General features: G+C 49.8%; 2 protein-coding genes across 2 annotated transcripts in view; one reads left to right on the top strand and one right to left on the bottom strand.

Moving 5' to 3' along the window:
* The window catches only part of CFDP1 (craniofacial development protein 1), a 57284-nt gene extending 40982 nt beyond the window's left edge, over positions 1-16302 (bottom strand). Inside the window, exons 1-5 of the mRNA XM_064670673.1 lie at positions 16157-16302; positions 15974-16082; positions 15046-15265; positions 13220-13320; positions 1622-1726 (exon numbers count right to left, since the gene is read on the bottom strand). Coding sequence (XP_064526743.1) covers positions 1622-1726; positions 13220-13320; positions 15046-15265; positions 15974-16082; positions 16157-16229 — 608 coding nt within the window. The 5' untranslated portion in view covers positions 16230-16302. The remainder of the gene's footprint in view (positions 1-1621; positions 1727-13219; positions 13321-15045; positions 15266-15973; positions 16083-16156) is intronic.
* Positions 16303-16576: 274 nt separating this feature from the next.
* On the top strand, positions 16577-20039 carry TMEM170A (transmembrane protein 170A). The gene is made up of 3 exons (XM_064670667.1): positions 16577-16735; positions 16829-16999; positions 17235-20039. Exons 1-3 carry the CDS (start codon positions 16618-16620, stop codon positions 17363-17365), a joined length of 420 nt encoding a protein of 139 aa, XP_064526737.1. The 5' UTR covers positions 16577-16617; the 3' UTR covers positions 17366-20039.
* Positions 20040-20086: the final 47 nt, after the last annotated feature.

Genomic DNA, 20086 nt, shown 5'->3' with positions numbered 1-20086 from the left:
CTTCCCCACGGCCAGGTCACTTCATGTTCTGGGCAAGCAACTATCAGCAGGACATCACACATCAGCAAGCTGAACAATGACCTAATTAAGCTGCTTCCAAAATAATCACACTAGATGAAAGTTAAAGGACTCCTTGAACTTGCTATTTCTTATATTGATTTTTACTCCTGTTTTTTCCATATTTGATGTGGATTCTTCAGTTATCTGCAGCATTGACTCAAACTGGGCTCTGGCTATTGCTCCTGAGCAATCCAAGCTCCAGCACAAGCAGCCCCTTGGTAATGGCCAGGCTGTGCAGGCCCACTGGCCACCCAGCTCCCCCCCGGGCCTGTAAGACACAGGAGGAAAGATGGATCTCAGCAGAGCAGGAAGGTGAACAGCCCATGGAGCTTTCCCCGTGGGCTGCCAAACCTGCCTGCACTTGGAGCAGCAGAGCATTTGCTGGGGAAACTGGAAGGCAGGTTTGAAGACATGGGACCACCAGCATTGTGCACAGCAAGAAGCTGCCTCAGCTTCAGCTGCCACCCGAACCACCTCTGGCCACCAAAACTGAACAAAGAACGCCAGCCCAACCCACGGCAAGTCTTCCAGCACAAAACCCTGTACACAGCACTTAGGTTACAATTAATGAGCTCTGCAGGGACAAACCCTTGTGCAGTGTGAACAACAGCATGAAGACTATGTTCATCTATGCCTTCATTCAGCTCAGGGAACAGCAGCTGTCAAGGGTCACGCACACACACACTGTGCTTTCACTACCCTGAGCTAACTATAAGCTATGCAACACTTAGCTGGAAAAATGAGTGACAATCCAGCTGCAGCAACTGAATAACAGTATCTCGGGGAAAGGCAGCCTTAACTCACACTGCAGAACTGCTCTACAGCAGATGGGAAGGACAATGTATTTATTTGATGGGTATTGTTTCTATGTGACCAAATCATAGGCAGCTTAAGTCTGCAAACAACTGACTTAAATAGAAATCACCACTGGAACACAGAAGCCTCTCCTCTATTCCTAAGAAGTGGGTGATCTCCCAAGCTCATCAAGAACCAGAGTGGCACGTCAGATGCACAGGGGGCCCAACCTCTTTGTATCTGTGGCAAGCATTATGATAATCTCAGAATTAGGTGTTAGAGCTTGAACAGAAAGTGACAAATCCACATCAAAATCATATTAGAGAACATCAAAGAGGCAAAAACATCTCACATTTAAATGTTCACCCAAAGTTTCTAAGAAGCCACAGCCCAGTCTGTCATGGCTTTTTATAGTCCTGAGAAGCACCTCTCAAAGGAACTGCAGGCAATCCCAGGCATGTTCCTTGGCTACCTGCACTTTCATCAGGCTGCTCAAGACATTTGAACCACTGTTTCCTTACTGGGATGAATGACTTATGAGGATTGAGAAATGTGAGCCTGAACGCATGAAGTGAGTCACTGGAACTCATGGGTTGCTTCCCCCACCTCCTTCCCAAATCATCACACCTTCCAGGCCTAGTCTTGCTCCCACTGAAACTCTGCAGGAAACAAACACCCACTGAATACTGCAGAGCCTGTATTATTGGCTCGAGTGCCATCTTTCTCACTGAGGCTCTACACCTGGGCAAGGAAACCACACACTCACCCTGAGACTGTCGGGAGCGAAGCTGGAGCTGCTGACTGCAGTTTCTCTTGCTGCTTCAGAAAAGATTTAGCTTCCTTTGAGTTTGAGTCCACTTCTTTAGTCACTCTGTTGGAGGAAAAGAGACAAAGCAGAGGGTAAGGAAGAGTTGTACTCAACAGCAAAACCACAGATCCAGCAAGGAAACACAGAAAACAGGTACGAGAGTCTCCACAGCCCCTGCACAGAGATCACCTCCATCAGTTGCAAGCTGAAGAACATGCATCTTTTTAAGATTTCATTCCAGTGACAAACCCTTTATATTCATGGCAGAAAAAAGGAAAAGAGGAGCTAATTAGAGCTGGGGGAGGAGGGGACTTTTTTTCTTCCAACAACAGGAATTCTTATTCATTCAAGCAGGCCTTTCTCACTAGCAGCTACTAAATGCTCTCCTCAGGTCACTGGGGGCAATTCCAGGCTCTTAATTGGGCTCTTGATTTCCTCAGTTGTTGGTCAGTGAGGCAGCTCTTCAGCCACCCACGTCTCACAGCCCACGGCACACAGCCTTGGCAACATCTGCAACCCAAACCCGAGCACAGAAACTGGCTCCAGGCACAGGGAATGGGAGAGAAGGCTCTGACAAGGCAGAACGCAGAAATTCACTCTCATTTTCTAGTTAATTTTTGTTTGAGGCCCCGAGGGTGCAAAATATTGAACTTCGAAAAATTATAAGTCAATATGGCATCTACAGCGGGGAATGAATTACAAACATGAGAAAGAATCTCTAGAAAACCACTCAGTAATTAATTGTTAGAAAACCCCAGCTACTTTAGCCCCCTCATTTACCATGACCTGCCTCCAGCAACACACTTTTCATGCTCTCAGTAGCTCTTAATGAAACGCCTCAACTTGCCAAGCTAACAATTCTGCTCCCTTGGACCACAAGCCTGTGAGTCTCTCCAGAGCCCTGTGGGCACAAAGGCACTCACTGACCCACAGCTCAGTGAGCCCAAAGATGTGATCCTCCATCCCACTCCCTTGCAGCCTGGGCCTCTGGCTGCATCTGCTCCAGCAAGGGTGGGGAGGCTCATCCCTGGTCTAGAGTAAATGCAGAGGAGAGGCTGAAAGCCTCACTCACTGGTCATGGGATCTGCTCTGGTTACAAGCCAGGCTTAATCACTGCTTGCCTCCTACCCACCAACCTGACCCTGCAACTCCCATATAAGAGCTGGCTGATGGACATGGAGAAACCCAGTGAGGTGCAGCCCCAAATGGGTTACTGCTGGGTTGGCATCAAGGAAAGCAACACAGAGTTATTTGTTAAACCTGGAGGCACTGATGTCCTGAAATCAAACCTGCACACAACTACTACAGCCATGTCTCCACCCTGACAGTGAATCAATATCTGAAACTTTCTTCCTCCTTCTCCTGAGACTGCAAATACAGAGGAAAAGGTGCAAGAATAAACTCCTGTGCTGTACAACTCCTGCTCAGCCTTGTTCTGCCAGCACAGGAGGAGATTAACCCCGTTTGCCCCCACATTGTCACATGCCTTTCAAACCAGCAGCAGTCATGTGGATAGAGACAAATCCCACACTATGAATATTTAGAAGTGTTTGCTGATCAGATTGGTAAGCAGTGGGGTGGGAAAAGGGGAAAAGCGGTTCAGGAAGAAACAAAAGCCTTGCTACAGCATCATCACAATTTAGAACACCCCAAATACACCATTGAGCCACAGCCCTCAGCAACAGTGGTCCATCAGGCAGCAGTCATACAGCAGTTAAATCCATGGCCATGGATTTCCTCTGGCACGTAAGCTTGGTGTTTTCATGCAGCAATAAGGAAGGACTCCCCCCCCAACTATGAGGGCTGAGTTCAGATCAATACAATCACACAGTCTATTTATTTTCAAATGCAGCATCTGAACAGCCAGCTCTGTCCCCTGCTGAGAAAGGACAAACCCCTCAGAACACTGCTCAGGGAGGGGCTGGCACAGGCCTTCAATGACACACACTTCAGCCAGCCAGGGGCACAAGACAGGTTGCTACCAAGGGTTTACTTATGTTTCCATACTCTCATCCTCCACCACACCTCAGGGCCAGCAATGGCTGGGCACAGAGTAGGACAATTTTCTTTGCTCCCTTTGGCCTGCCAGCAGCTGCTCTAGCATACATTTTTGGAGTTGTCTGCTGCAGAAATTCAGCTGCAAAGCTCAGTGCAACCTGTTCCACCAGGACTGCACAGCTGGGGACAGAGGAATGTGACAGAAATGTAATTAAAAGTGACCTTTCAAGGCAATTCCATCACAAGACCCACTGATTGCCTCATAAACTGAAACAAAAGCTGCTCTGAGGCAGGCTGCTGCTGGGCTGATGCCAGCAGCAAGTCCTGCCCCACTCCAACAGGAATGACGAAAGAGATTTAAAAGCTTTACAAGGTATTAATTCAGGTTATGCACATTTCAACCCTTCCCAGATCCCAGGCCAGGAAGGAAAAAGAAATCCTCTGTTCTACATTATTATAGGAGACAATAACTCTCTCCATGTAGAAACCAAAACACTTCTTGTTCTTCATGGGGAGAAATGGGAGTCATTAATCCAGCTGGAAGAAATCACAGTCATTACTAAGGAAAATTGCAAGACCTTTCACTTTTAAATACTTGATAAATAACTATTTGCCTGACTGTTTATTAGGATGCTATTCACACATTGTAATCCAGGAATAAACATGAAAATAAGTATATTGTCAGCAATAAAACAAGCAGCTACTGTCTCGCCCACTTGCAGCCCCTGTAATTCACACACAAAACCCCTCACTCTCATCACTGTCCTGCAGAGATTTCATGAGACTGCTCTGCTATTAAATTGCATAATAAGACTTCTAAAACATAGAACAATTATTAATTTTTTTTGACCCCACTGGAGCCTGGTAGCACAAATAATGCTAGCATACAAGGTGATGTGCAACTGTAAAATAGAAATGTCTTCCATATTTCGAAGTTATTATAAGGAAAACATGCTAGAAACTATATCACTAAGTGCCTCAAGTGTCCTCCTTAGGACCCTTCATCTCTGAACTGAGCTCAAAGTGGCACCCAAGCATGTAGGCATTCCCACACCCACCCTGTTGTTTTGGTGCCCAGCAGTGGGTATCACCACCATTCCTTTTACATTTACCAACTGAAATGCTGCAACCTACACGCATGGAAAATGCCCCAGTTACATACACTGGGCACCAGACCCCACGAAGACAACACACAGTCCCAGGCTGTCCCAGGTGCTGCTCCACAGAGCACCCACAGCACTGAACTGCAGCATATGAATTTCAGAACAAGTGCCTGATGTGCTCCCAGCAGTCCCCTTAGCCACAGAGGCACCTACAAGGAAGGAGCAATACAGGCTGGAATGAGCACTGTGCTCAGAAGGGGCTTAAACTCAAATTTTCATGCTTCAGTTCAGTGGCAGTGAGTCTAACACGCCAGCTTGCCTTCTGCACTCTGGTGTTGCACCAGGGGTGAAGAGGAGGGTCCCAGTCCATCCCACCATGGCACAGCACAACACCCACAGCCCAGGACTTGCCCCAGGGCAGCGCTCAGGTGCTTCCACTCCAGCACTGCTGAATCCAGCCCTGCTTGCCAGAAGCAGAACTCCCAGGGGGATGCCAAGGCTGCCTTGTGTCAGCAGTGCCCAGCTCAGCACTGAGCAAGGTGCCCTGCAAGCCCCTGAGGGAGTGCATCAGCAGAGCTTCATCCTTACCCAGAGGGGAAAAGGAGGCAGGGCCCCAGAGGCAAGACAGAGGAAGCTGGGAAAGACAAACAGGCACATCAAGAAGGCTTGCAGGCTCTATCTGTAGTCTGCTGTGTAATAGCAACTTTATGCATCCCAAGTGCCAAAATCCCTCCAACTCACCCCCAGGTGGCTCAGCACAGCTACACTCTCCTAACCAAACACCTGGTGCACATCAGGCTGAGAAAGCACACGGTGGTATTTGGGTATAAGGGGATTTGGAGCAGAGAAGAGAGTTAAAATCCTTAATCACAGCAGTGCAAAGTTACCATCTTCCCTGACCTTCCTGCTGGGAAAGGCAGAGCAAGAGTGGAAGCTCTGGAAAACGCCAGCTCTTTAGCACTCGTACTCAGGACACAGCCCTCACTCGGGAAATCTGCCCCAGTTTAGACCTGACACAGTTACAAAACTTTCCACACAATCTTAATGTTGTTAGCTCTGGGGAATCACAGATCAAGGGGGGCAAAAATGAGGCTAATTATCCTTTTTCAATATTCCCCATCTATGTTTAGCCTCAATGAATAGTCCTCCAACCTTCTGGAATGATCACTTGAGGAGAAAGTAATACTCATCTACAGGGATTTGTAAAACAACCTAAACCCTTCTGAGCTGAGAGGAATATTTTGTTGGAATATTTTTGGGTGACTTTTGTGCTCGAGCTGTGATGTCTGTGCCTTCCACAGACAGATGCACTGTACAAGAGGCAAGTGCTCCAGCCTGCAAGGTCCTGAAGCTGCTGGAGTGCACAGGGTCAGCACCTTCCAGGAGGGAATTGAGTCCTCACACAAGGAGCACATCTGCCTGCACACTGCATACACATTTATTTTATGTTGGATTACCTGGGGTAGAGCAGGCAGAACTAAAATTAATACGTCCCAATCAATTTTCCCTTTTTGAAGTTAAACATCAGGTTTTCCCCCTTTTGGAAAAAACCCCAGCATTTTCCAAATCTTTCTCTTCAAACCAGGTGGGAGAAGCTGTTCCCTGGGAAACTGAGCCTACTCCCTGAAGCAACAGACAAGACCAGGCTGGAGAGACCGATAGTTTTGTGGGCTGCCTGGATAGGCAGAAGCTGGCTGGTTTTTAAAAAGAATCTAATGTGATCAGAGCTCTCCTGGAGTCAGGCAAGGGCCAAGCTGCCTGTCTGGTGCTGTTCCTCACAGCAGGTGTGTGCTGCTATCCAAGCAGTCAGCCCAGGCTGCATCTCAAACCAATTCACCTGAAAACAGGCAGAGGTGAATGGTATTTTAACATCAATAATGTATAAAAAGTACTTTTTATTGTAACCTCATAAGCCTTGAAGGAAAGGACCAATTTTCCATCATCTCCTGTATGACAAAGACTCTGTGACAGATGTAAAGAAAACATATGGACAGTGCTGCCTCCTGAGATGCTGACCAAGCTGTCAGGCCCCTTTTGGGCTTCTGCTTGCTGCTTCCATAAGAGGCTCTTTAAATTGAGGGAAGTAGCAATGCAGTTACCGAGCTCCCACTGGGACTTGCAATAGGTAGAGCACGTCAAACACGGCCCTCTGGAGAAGCTGATCCACAGCCAGGGCACAAACCTTCATCTCTTGTTGCCTGGAGCTTTATTCACCCCAGTTTAAAGCATCTCCAAGTATCAGATCTCTGCTTGCTCCTTTGGATAACTATTCCCCTGGCCAGCTCCATTGTGCTGCCTCAAAATCCCACCGTGCATTAACATTCCAATCTTTGAGGCATCCCATGGTTTTAATTTGTACCTCCCAAAAGGATTAAGTTCACATTAGGGAACACACCTCCGAGCTGAGCAATCCAGGTGAACAGATGAGCTGTTACACGTGTGAGTGTGACAGTCCCTGACCCTGCTAACCCTGACTTCCAAATATGCAGAAAGCAAGAGGGATCCCTGGAGCCCCCAACTCCTGCAACCCCCAACTCCCTAACTCAGTGCAGGGCTCATGTCACAGATCTCTCCTCCTGCTGGAGGAGGGAGTACCACAGTTATCAAGAGCCAGTGGTTTCAAATTCACTGGCAGCTATGAACACTGGGCACAAAGGTTACACAGATCATAGCAGGAGACAACTCACACCACAAGCAGAAGCACCTCCATGGGGAAAAGTCTGATTTGGTTTGTAATGTGTTAATGAGATAGGAAGGCAGCGAACAGCTTTGCCTTCCCTTCAGGCTAACACAGAAATCCTCCTGGTTCACCATCTCTTAGTTACAGAAAAAAAAAAAAGCATCTTGCAAGCTGCACTTTCCAGCAGGGGAAACCCCAGGCCCAAGGGCTGCAAAGCAGGCTCCTGCCAACCTCTCACCAGACATCAAAAGCCCGTTTCTGAGCCTGGAGCTGTCAGGAATGAGCAGCAGCTTGGAAGCAAGGGAAACAGGGCAAGCAGCAAAATGCTGGGACTGGATCTGAGGCCCCTGAGATGAAGGCATGAACAGAGGGACAAAAGATCCCCTTACTAGCAAAAGAGCCCCTGTGAGACCTGAATAAGTCACTAAGCACCTTCTGTTTTCAGATTTTCAGGAGCCAGGAAACTGCCTGAGAGCCAAGTACAGAACCAATGTCTCCTGCTGGGGAAGGGTGGGATTTTTACGGAAGTATTTCCACACTAATTACGCACAACAGAGGGAGAACACACTTGGAAGAACCTGCAGATGAGAAACTGCAGTTTGTCACCCAGTTCCCAAAGCCAGTGCAGCACTCAGATGTCCCAGGTTTGAAAGACCTAGAAACTCCCTAGTTAATTTGGAGGTCAAGCCATCATTTTGGAGATGCTTCGAGACTCCTCCCACCTTTGGAGATCCCAGCTGAGCCTTCTCTTTCATCACACTGATTACCAGCAAAACTGCACAAATGAAACCAGCACACGTGAATTATTTCCTTAAAAGCATCAAGCCACAAGAGAAGCGTCAGATGACCCTCAGGTGGACACCTGCTCAGTCACTTTGGGACTTCCAAAAGCGTGGTGAGATAAAGGAAGACAACAGGGGTCAGGAAGCTGGTGAGTGCACTGGACAGAGCTGGCACTACAGTGTGACACTTTGCAAGTCACAGCCCCCCTGTGCTTCAGCTTCCCCATCTGAGCAGAAGCCACATCTGCACATCTACTAATGAAAAAACCCTGAATAGAAGCTGTTCATTAGGCCATTCCCCTTCTCAGAGCACATTAAGCAAACCATAACATGATTTACTTCAGAAACAAGTGCTCTGGCTTAGAGTCCTGGCTAGGTTTGACGTTTATGAAGTTATAATTTCTGCAGCTGCCTCTGAGAAAGGCAAATGCCTGGTGAGTGAACCAGCACAAGGCACAGCTCCTGCTCACGCTCCCTGACCTCACCTCTGGGCCATCCTCCTGCCAATCAGCACTGCACCTCAGTATTCCCAAAGGAAACTGAAACAGCAGGGAATGGATGCACACAGAGGAAAGGTTATCAAAATGTGCCCCCGAGACCCTGTCATTCTTAAGCATCTTTTGAAAGGTAACATATTTTCACTCACTGGCTTTCAAAAAAAAAAAATCAATAGCTGTTTTTTAAATTGGAAAAAGCCAATATAAACTGTGGATAACTGAGGCATGCTCTGACCTCTAACAATAACAACAGTATAAGGGCAGAAAAGGGTTGCTGCCTATGCTCCATTATGCCAAGATCAGCATTTTGGTGCTAGTTTGTAGAAAAGCAACCAGTCATTTTTTTACTCTGCCACCTCTAAACAGCATTCACTCTGATATTCCATGTAATTCTGGGTGGTTTGATTTGTCTTGTGGTCCCAAGGCATCATCCCCGGACTTCTAATGCTCAGACTGAATTTCTGGAAAAATCTTAAAAGCCAAGGTTTTGCAGCATATGAGCCTCCCTGAGGAAGTGGTATGTCACCAGAAAGTGGCTGGATCACATTTCTCTGGGACACCTTAGCCAAGCAGGACTGAGGATAAAACCCTACAGACATCAAGCATCACCAGTCAGCAACACAAACCAGAAGTCCTCAAGGAGGCTGAGTTTTGGAGTGGCTTCTCAAGGGGCTACTGATATTCATTTGTCTTACTTTTTCTAACACTTCCTTGCTACTGCAGTCAAAGCCATTATAAAAAGCACATGAAAATATGAGTGGCTTCTTCCTCTGCCCCTATTAGTTCAGTTCACTGTCTTCCATATCTAGCCTGACAATACCTGTCTACCTCACCTGGTGGAAGCTGTGTAGCACTTGCTCTCCAGAGGGGAAAAAAGGCAGGGCTTTCCAAATATTTTCCAATTTTTTTTTTTTAAAGCACATATGGAACACGTTAAGCACATGTGAACCTTGATCTGACCTGCACCACAGCACCCACAACATCAGAGATGCACACCCAAACTCCTGATCTTTCTCCTGATTTTAAAAGCTACTGTGCTTCCCTCAGCTTTGTGCAAAACCCCACGAGCACAAAAATGACCAAGATTCACACCCAGCAGGAAGTGTGAGCATGCTGCCAACCCCTTGCTTTGATTCCTCCACTGGCTTTCCTGAAAAGCATCACAAGGTAAGGAGACAGTTAATGGTGTTACATGTTCTCTCAGTGCTCATTAGCCAGACACCTGTGACTGAGCCATGCTGAGACCACAGAGCAAGAACACAGATGGACAATTACACATTTTTAAAATTGCTCTCTGTGCCAGCTGTAAATCTTGAGACTTGTGGGAGTAAATTCCCTGCCCTTTTTACCTATTCCCCTTGAAATACATTATCAGCCTCAGGATTTTCCCCACTCCTGTTCAATGCCTGCCAAGAGGAAGCAGCAATATTGCTCAGACAGCTACCTTAACTGTCTTTAAAGCAAAGCAATAAAATAGGTGGCAGTTTCCCAAACTCCTTGGCTTACACACCCTTTGTTGGCCAACTCTGTCACATTTGGTCAGTCTTAGCTGTCATGTAAGGCGCAGAGAGGACATCACAGCCACTGATAAGGAAATCAGAGGCTGAACAAGGGCAATGGAAAGCTCAGGCTGTTCTCAGATGTCTGATCTCCTAAAAAGGGTCTGGATCCAGGGGCTGAGGCTCTGGAAGAGGACAGCAGATCTGGAGTTAAAAAGTGTGCAGTCTAGGACACAGCTGTCCATTCACCAAGCACAGATGTGAGCCAGATTAAAAAAGGAAAACCAATCCTGCAGTGGTGAGAGGCAGCACCGAGAAATGCCGAAGCAGCAGCACTGTACAACTGCAGAGAACTGAATTATAACCTCACCTCCACTCTGAGGTCAGCACTTCTTGCTGCAAGGGGATAAATCAGTCCTTCACCAGCTCTGTACAGCTCTGCTGAGGAGCTTACCAAGGTGAAGAGTCCAGCAGCCCAGACAACACCACGGGCTGGGCTCAGAGCTCACCATCCCACTCAGAGAGGCCTCAGTTAAACCTTGATGACTTCACAGGAACCAAAAAAAGAAGCTCTGGCCATGGCCTGTAGTCCTGCCCACACAGTTCCCATGTCAATGGCATGCTTGTACAGAGATCCATGCTATTGGTGGAGAAAGGGCTTTCAGTGGCACAGGCCACTGGCCCTCACCTAGTGTCGTTAGGGCAAAGTACCAGCAGCTGTGAGAACCCCTTGTGCCCCACCCAGAGCTAACAGTGTAACCCATTTAGAGAGGCAAGATGTAGCAAACAACAGAAAAGCATCAGCTTTGAACATCACAAAAATCAGGGGGCAAAAAAATGGAAGGATTTTTTTTTTGTTATCAAAGTGCTCAAGAACATAACTTTGTTTTCACTCTGGTAGCAGCAGAAAATGGCCCTCCAGACCTCACTGCAAACCTTCTGTTTGGCTCTGCAACCCACTGATACAATGACCTCTGTAAACAAAACATGCATTAGCCTTGGTGTTTGCAGGATTAGTCTCACTGTCACCCAGGCTCCAGCTTTCGACTAATTCATCAAAAACTGGTAGAAATTTCTTGTGGTTCCTCTGCAGTTTCCCAAGGTAAATAGTCAGCACTGAGCGGTACAAAGGACACTAGAAAAGCAACTGGTGCAGAAAACTGTGCCTCTTAGTTTTAGCTATTAAAAAATTACAGAGAAGATACTGTCAAAACCACAAAATCAGCATCTTAGGAACCCTGAACAACTTCTGTTCACAGAAGGCAAACCGCTTTTTGAAGGACAGAGAAAGTTTCCCCAACCCTTACAACTAGTATTACCAATAAAAGCAAGAGCTGTACTCCTAAAGCTAATCTGTCACCACCACACAAAGTCTAGAACTCCAAAATCAGACCAACACCTGAGTAATCCTAAGCTCAAATCATAATTATCTGTGGCTTCTTTTCATAGAGACAGGTAAACAAGCAGTTCCAAGGCAGATATTTTTACTAGCTCCCTACTTTAAAGGTTCCCATACTTCACCAAAAAATTTGCACATAAAAAATTCCACAAGTGGAAGCCCTCATGTTCTGAAGTAATCCTGCAAGGCAGGCCTTCCTGTAAATCAACCCCCTCTTTTTAAGTGACACTTCTATGCTCGTGTTAGGCCACAACACTCACCTACAACACCCAGATGGATGTGTCCATGTTTGTCAAACAAACTGATTTCAGGCAGCTCCCAGGCCCCAGGAATGCAGCTCTGCCTGTGCCACCTGATGACATGGCAGAACCCAACGAGGATTTTGTATGACAGCCCTGTGATCCTATAGCTTCAGCTGTTCTCACCTGCTAGGACATCACATTTGAATCAGGAAAAAAAACCCAGGAAAATCGTGGACAAACAAGCAGGTGGCTAAGGAAGGCAGTCAGAACACAAAATTTCTGCCTGTAATTCTGCTACACATTTTTATCTGTCCACAGGAAGGGCTTAACCTCGCCTTTGGAGAAAGGATATGACAGACACATTCTTCCTCAAAAGCTGCAGTGGTACAGCTCTTTGCCATTCCATCAGTCAATAAAGGGTATTCCTGCAGCCCGGACTGTGCAGGGAAATCGGGAAGCTCCTACTCATGGCTCTCCTCAGCTCAGGCAGCGAGAGCAGTGGAAGCCACAGCTCTCTGCCTCCTCCTCCAGATTTAGGCAGCGCGGGTGTTATTGCTGGGAACTGCTGCCCTCTGGTGTTGCACGAAACAGGCGAAGTTCCTGCCTGACAAAACCAGATTCACTGCTACATATAAAGAAAATGCCCCGTGGTAATAACCAGTAGGTCCCAGGGCATTCAGATTTCAGGTGGGTTCACCCAGGCCCTTCAGTTCTGGTCTTATGAATTCATAAAACACCTGCCCCTTCTTTCAGCACAGCCTGAAGGGTCTCTTGCAGGCCAAGCTCAACCTAAAGCACGATTTTACCCAGCCCACCCCCTTTGCTGCAGCTGTTTCAGAGGTAAAAGCACTCAGCTGTTAAGTCTGTTCAACAAAACACATCTTACTGCCTGCTCTTCCTCATGGATTGTGAACATCACCAGGGAAAGTGCCAGCCAACATCCTGCCCTCAGCACAGGACTTGGACCAGCCCCAAGGAATAAAACACGTTACCCTCATCCCTGCAGGACCAACGTGCTTCCCTCCTTGTCTCCACCTTCACAAAGGCAGTGCCACTGGGAAGCTCTGCCAACCAGTATAAACACTGTCCAGCTGAGGAGGCCTAAGTGAATTCACAGGCCTGTTTTGAGGTTGAGCAAAGACTGATGTCTGCATATAAGGACACCCTGCAGCTCTCGGGCAGGAAATCTTGGCCTCGTTTTCCTTGAGGTCTGTATTTACTCATGATAAAAAAAACCCAGTGTAAAGGAAAGAGAAGACCCACTGTTTTTCAGAGCCCAGGTCCAGCCAGCCTGCAGCACAGCAGCTCCCAGCTTGCACTGGGCCCACAGTGGACACACCACATCTGCCAACTTACTTGACTTCCTCACCAGCAAAATCGAACGTTTTGGTGATTGTCACTTTTCCTGAATCTTTTGGCTTGTCCTGAAGCTTCTTGCCACTCTTCTCTTCTTCAGCCTACAAAACAAAAGGAGAAAGCAAAATAATGTGTTTGTGGAGCCAAGCAAAATTCCCATTCCATGGGGCTGAGGACCCAACCCAGACCTCAGGTAGCACTGCAGTTTAGGCTGGGGGTCAAAGCAAGTCACCCACAGACAAGAAAAAGGACATAAATGCCCCTTCCACAGAATGAAATTCCCCATTTTGGTTCCAGGCTGTCATTGGAGTTCTAGGATCAAAACAGACCCAAAATAAGAAGTGAAATTGTGATAAATGGAGGAAGGAGCACTTTGCAGTGGTTCAGAAAGCAAGCAAAAAAAGACTCACTTCTCCCAAACTAAGCACCACCAGGCAGTAAAGCTGCCAGGGTGAATTCCACAAAAATATGATTATTTCTTCTCAAGAATAAAGAACACAACCCATCAGCAGGAAAAGCAAGGCTGATCTTCACACTTGTCAATAACGTCTCCTTAATAAGAGAAGGAAAAATCTTTATTAAGCAATTTGTCAACAATGCCTCTTAATTTACTCAGCCACAGCTACAGCTTCTAAAAAAAAAAAACCATAAAAAACCCTCAGACTCTATAAATAATCAAAACAACCCCCCCAAATTCTTGCTCTAAATCAACCACACACCACAGAGATCTTCAAGCAGACAATGCAAGTCCAAGTTAAGAAGTTCACAAAGAGAACAGAGAAACTGCACCTCTCCATGAATTATTCCAGGCTATGGAGGAACTTTCAAAGACCACTCACGTTTTAGCAACCTGCCCATAAAAGTAGAATTGCTCAGAGGAAAAAGAATCTTCTCTGCCCTTCTCTCTGATTCTACCTGTAACCACCCCAGCTGCTCAGCCAGTAACAAGGGAGACACAGGAGGGCTCAGATGAAAGGACTCTTTTTCCAAAAGTTGCAACCAAAGATACACAACTACACTTGCCCTGCAACCTTCCAACAGTCACAGAAAGAAGTTTCACACAGTCAGAACTGTACTTGCCAGGCACAACACTTTTTTGGCAACCCCAACTGACAATTCTAGCAACAGAGGGTCAGTGTTGGTGCCTTCTTCCCTTCCACCACCTTCAGCGTGAAGGGCTTTGCAAGGCAAACACATCCTTTTGGTTTCACTGGGAACCAAATCCTTCTGAACAGCTGATCACACAGAGAATTCTCTCTCCAGAAAAACCTCTGCAGACCAAGAGCACCTTACTGGGGCTTATGGGGGAAATGAGAGAAAGCCAGACTCAGTGTTGTAGCAAACATGCACCCCACCATGCAGCACCTTCCAGACCCCCCGCTGTACGAGGATGAATGGCAAGGCAGAGATGCCAGCACAGGCCCCTTCTGTTTCCCCACTCACACTCACACACACAGAGCCTCCCTTTTTCTTTCCCTTCTGAGCATCAGTTAAGGCACAAGCCCCTGGGAGAGCTGTACCCACAAGCACAGCACAGACCAAAGCTCATGGTGCTGTTCCTGTGTCACGAGGAGAATCCAGGACCAGGAAGAAAAGCCAGCAGAGCTCCATGGGACCCTCTGAGATGCTGGCAAGCAGCTCCCAAAGCAGCACTGCCAGATCACAGACCTCCTCAGTCTGGCCCATCATGGGGCTCCAGTCCTACAAAGCAGAGGGGCAGGGGCAAACCCAGCCTGTTCCCAGCTCTGCCTGACATCTGGAGCAGCCAGAGCCAACTGTGTGCTCTAAACCTCCAGGCCCTGCCCACACTCCCAGGCCCCTCTTACCTTCTTGGCTTGTGTCCCTTGCGTGGCAGCCCCTGCTTTGGGTTTCTGTCCTACGTCACTGAGGAAACTGGCCCAAAGAGCATCCTCTTTCTTTTTTTCTTCTTCTTCTCTGCTTCTTTCCACCTGCTCTACATTATCCACTTCCTCCTCTCCATTCTGCTGAGCCTTTTCTTCCTCCTTCTCGTCTGGCTCTAGCAAGAGACCTCCTTTCTTCCTCTTCCTGAAAGCAGACACCAAAAAAGAAAAAATATATACTGAAGTGCTGCAACACTATTCCAGAGCTGAACTCTAATCTTGAGTGAAGCAACATGGTATTTCACATTCCCACTAAGATATTCAATGTGGGAAGTTCCCTCTAACCTGGAGGGTGAAGGTATCTAATTAAAAGATGTTGCTGCTTAGAAAACACAGTGAGACTGATGCAGGCAGTGCCCCTGAAGTGAACTGGCACATGTGTGGGTGTGTCTGTGGGTACACAATGTGGGGAGGCCCTGGCACAGGTTGCCCAGAGAAGCTGTGGCTGCCTCTGGATCCCTGGAAGTGTCCAAGGCCAGGCTGGATGGGGTTTGGAGAAATCTGGGATAGGGGAAGGTGTCCCTGCCCGTGGCAGGGAGTGGAACGAGATGGGCTTTAACGTCCCTTCCAACCCAAACCATTCCAGGGTTCTGTGGTTCTGGGATACTGGAGGAACCAGGAGGGAAGAGGACTTGGGCTGGACTGAAATAACATTTATCTACATGGGGTTTTCTCCCATTGACGGGTGCTTTGCACTTAAAAAGGCTTATGAAAGGGAAAGCAGCTATTGCCGGGGAGGGTTTTCAGGGTCTATCAGGCCTGAGGCTGCTCCTGACGCCGAACCGGAGCGAGGAGCAGCGTTCCCCGTTCCCCCGCCCCTCAGCGGCTCCGGGCCGGGTCCCCGCGGCCGTACCTGCCGGGGGGGTGGCGGGGGCTCCTCCTGCCACGGGGCGGCCGCGGGCTGTCCGCCGGCTCCTCCTCCCGCACCAGCTCGCTCTCGTCGTCCTCGCTGTACTCCGCACCTGCAAGCGCAGCCACTGAGCACCGGCACCGCCGGCACCGCCGGGGCCGCCGGCCCCCGCCCGCCACCGCTCACCTGAGGGCACGTAGTCGTCATCCTCGGCCGAGGAGTACTGCTCCTGGTCCTGCTCCGACTCCGACCCCGACATGGTGCGGCCCCGGCCCCGCCGCCTCAGGCACCTCCCGCCGCCGCCGCCTCGCGCGCGCTCACTGCCGCCCAGAGCGCCGCCACCACCCGCGGGCGCCCCCTGGCGGGCGGGAAGAACGGTTGCGCCTCCCAAGAGGCGCCGCCGTGCGCGGGGAGCAGCGACGAGAGTCCGCCAGCGGGCCAGAGCGTCCTGCCAATCCCAGCGTTCCCTGCGGCCCACAGCCGTTCCCATGGCAGCGCGGGGGAGGGTGGGGTCCGACCGCGCGGAGGAGAACGGCGGTTGGTGGAAAGTCCTGCCCGTCATCTTGCGGCGCTTCCCATTGGCTGCGACGGGCGGAAAGGGGCGGGCGGAAGGGGCGGTGGCGGATGGCGAAGGGGCGGGCGCGGGGATGGAGGGTGGCGATGCGGGCGGCGGGGGCCTCCTGCAGCAGATCCTCAGCCTCCGCCTCGTGCCCCGCGTGGGCAATGGCACCACCACGTACTCCAGCCCGCTCTCCACCTTCCCAGGTACATCCCGCGTCGGGGCCTGCTCGGGGTGGGGCCCGTCCGCCGGCGCCGCCGGCGGCCCACGGGCCGCCCTCACAGCCCTTCTCCCCACAGAGATGTGGTACGGCGTCTTCCTGTGGGCCGTCGTCTCCTCCCTCGCCTTCCACGTCCCGGCCGCTCTGCTCGCGCTGTTCACGCTGCGACACCACAAGTACGGCCGGTTCATGTCCGTGAGCGTCCTGCTGATGGGCATCGTGGGACCCATCACCGCCGGCACCCTCACAAGTACGGCAGGCGCCCGGCGCGATCGGGGGGCTCTGTGGCGATCAGGGGTCGCCTCCGCGGGCGCGCGGGACCGCGGCGTTCCCCGGCGTGGAGATGAACGCTCTGGCCCTGTTCCCCCCTTACCCCGCGTTTGACCCTGTTCCCTGCCCCGGTTCATATCCCGAGGCTTCCCGTCCATCCCTGTGGCGCAGCAGCGTGTGCCGCATTCACATCTTGGCTTTTCGCCTCCCCACAGGCGCTGCCTTTGCTGGAGTTTACAGAGCTGCGGGGAAAAAGATGATCCCCTTCGAGGCCCTCATTTTCGGTGTGGGGCAGACCTTCTGCGTGGTGGTGGTGTCGTTCCTGCGCATTCTGGCCACGCTGTAGCTCCCCCTGGGGAGGCTGGAGGACACAAACCGGAGTGGGCATGAAGGACCTGGCACCTGCTCTGCCTCTGAAACAAATCCCAGGGAGCACAGCTTGGGGCTTGTGCTTCCTCCACTGATTTAAGGAATTGTGAGGGCCTGCTCCTGCCTCTAGTGTGGCTTGGAATTAAGCTGAAAATTGTGAATTTTGTTACTTTTTGGTAACATTAAGTGCCAAGTGAAACTTATTTCTCTGGAGGGTAGGAAGATGGCTTCTGGAGGGGAAGGCCCACATACCTTTTAGCAGTGATGAATTGTAGCCACGGGACATAACTGAGATGTGACACTGGCTGTGCTGGAGTGGGAGCAGGACCACAGAGTGACACGGTGTGCTCAAAGCTCACTAAGTGCTTTGACCTGCTGTTGCTTTGTTCTCAGTGAACCTGAAGCTCTTTTAATGTGAATTTTCTTTAGATTAAAAAATTAATTTGTTTTCTTCCCAGCCCAAACTCCTTCATACCAGGTCGTAGTCTTAGTGGATTTTGAGAGCAGCAAAAAGGAAAGCTCATTTTAGGTGGATGAGGGTGCAGATTTGTGTCTGGGAGTCTGTGAGGGCTGTGCAGGGGAAATGACCAAACACAGCCCCAAACCAACCCTTAGCTGGCAGAGCAGTCTCCTCATGGACTGTTTTAGTTTGCTTTGGCTTTAAGTGACTTTTTACTTAACTGGTGGCTCTGCTCTTGTACCCAGTTGTGCCACGTGGCTGGGGCAGCTCAGGTGCTTCCCAAGGGCTCGGTTCTCCGGGGAAGCTGGGGTTGAACCCCAGGGATGTGGGGTGGTGTGGGCAGCCCCAGGGGTTTGCTGTGGTCCTTGTTTGTTTGTTCCCAGCTGCGGAGGGAAGGCACCATCTGCGTCCAGCCTTGTGGGACACATTTCCTTTTTGTGTCTTTGCTGAACTCCTTTGGTCTCCAAACCAGCTCCCTCCCTGAGGCCACTGACCCTCCATGAGCCCGTGTCCTCTGTGTGAAACAACTGGACGTGGCACTTGGTGCCATGGTCGAGTTGACAAGGGGGTGATCGCTCAGAGGTTGGACTCGATGGTCCTAGAGGGCTTCTCCAAACTAAATGATTCTGTGATCCCTCAACAAGGCACTGTGTTTATCATGGGAAAGGATTTCTCTCTGCACCGATTTCTCCTGAGTGGTCCGTTGCTGGCAAGAGGTGTTTTGCAGGAGCTACTTACTGAGGTTAAATTTTAGCCCAATTCAGGGTATAAAGCTGTGCATTTTAGGAAAGAGTTTAATGGGAATCCTTCTCCTTAGGTGGGTGAGGTCCAAGTGGTGTTACTTGCACTGAACCCTGGATCTGTGGAGTGCCCCGTGTGCCCTGCTGTTTGTAGAGAGCCAGGACAGCCCTCGGGGGAGGTTGGGCCTCTCCTGCCCTCTCTGGGGACAGAAGCAATGAAAAAGCAGGAATAGTGATCTCTCTACTGTCTTTCCTCCTTACAACTTCTTAGCATATGTCTGGAATGCCTGGTTTAATTCACAGGAATTACCCTGAGTCTTCCTGGATGGATTGAAAGTCTCTCATGGGACTTGGATTGGGTGGGTCTGGCCTTACCTTTCAGATGATGCCAGAAACCCGTGTCCAGGCACCCGCTGTGCTCCCCTTTCCCCCGCCCCAGTGCCTGGCATCCCTCAGTAGCCACTAAGCTGATTGCAACTGGGAAAGCACTTTATCCGTGCCCTGTGTTCCAGCACGAGGATGGTTCCTCTGCAGGAATGGGGCTGAGGAATGCAGGACACAAAGGGGCTGCTACAGAGCTCAGAACAAACGAAACACTGCTCAGTAAAATCACTCAGTGCTGGGCAAACTGAAAAACTCCCGTTCTCTACCCATTCAGGTCTCCCAAACTCTTGCTTTGAGGTGGTTCTGGTTTACTTGGAGAACTGGCAGCTTGACTGCTGTTTGCATGTGGAGTGGTTGGAGCTGGTGGTGTCTCTCTGTGCCCAGACACTGAGAAATTTTTAGGGAATTCTCACATAAAAGGCGAACAATCAGTTTCTGATTTGTCTTGACAGGTATTAGCGCTGAGGGCAAGTTCTTTCTGTCATCTTGGTGCTCACAGAGCATCCTCCACTCCCCCGGCTGCCTTCCCAACCTCCCTCTCCAGTAAAACCAGATCCAAACAGGAAGGAGGAATAGCCTTGAGTCGAAGCCCCAGGTCGGTCACTGAAGGCAGTTTCCTCCCCTCTCACTGGTTTGGCCTTCCCTTTCCATTCCTTTATCCCAGGGGAGGTGTGTGGAGGAATCCCTTCCATTTTCAGCAGGTATTGGTAGACTTTGCTCAGTCAGACTTGCCAAAAGCTGCAAAGAGCCTGCAAAAATGTCAACGCCGAGGTGTCCAGGGCGGGGCAGCTGGGAGGCCCTGCCAGGGAGCCCAGCCAGTGCATTGGTCAAGGAAACACCTTCCAGGGAAGCCACCTGTCCTGGAGGAACCCTTGGCTCATGTGGGAGCTCATGGCCCTGCTCTCTGTGTGCAGCTTCCCCCTCGCTCTCACCCGGCTTCCTCTCTTGCTCGCGACCGTGGCTGTCGTGAACAAATCTTTATATGATCGAAAATTCTGTAAATTTTATTTTTCTACTGACACTTCTAATCCTGGTGGTGATTATCAGTAAATTCTGTAACTATTGAAGTGAACGATGTCACGTGTTTCTCCTGCAGTGTGACAAAGGGGCCTGG

The sequence above is a fragment of the Pseudopipra pipra genome, chromosome 14 (assembly GCF_036250125.1).
Source record: "Pseudopipra pipra isolate bDixPip1 chromosome 14, bDixPip1.hap1, whole genome shotgun sequence".
Lineage (NCBI taxonomy): Eukaryota > Metazoa > Chordata > Aves > Passeriformes > Pipridae > Pseudopipra > Pseudopipra pipra.
This window is presented reverse-complemented; position numbering and strand designations above follow the sequence as displayed.

Coding starts and splice junctions, on each gene's coding strand:
- TMEM170A (XM_064670667.1), top strand. CDS start 16,618: ATGGAGGGTGGCGATGCGGGCGGCGGGGGCCTCCTGCAGCAGATCCTC. Junction 16,736..16,828: donor CCCGCTCTCCACCTTCCCAG/GTACATCCCGCG, acceptor TTCTCCCCACAG/AGATGTGGTACGGCGTCTTC. Junction 17,000..17,234: donor CACCGCCGGCACCCTCACAA/GTACGGCAGGCG, acceptor GCCTCCCCACAG/GCGCTGCCTTTGCTGGAGTT.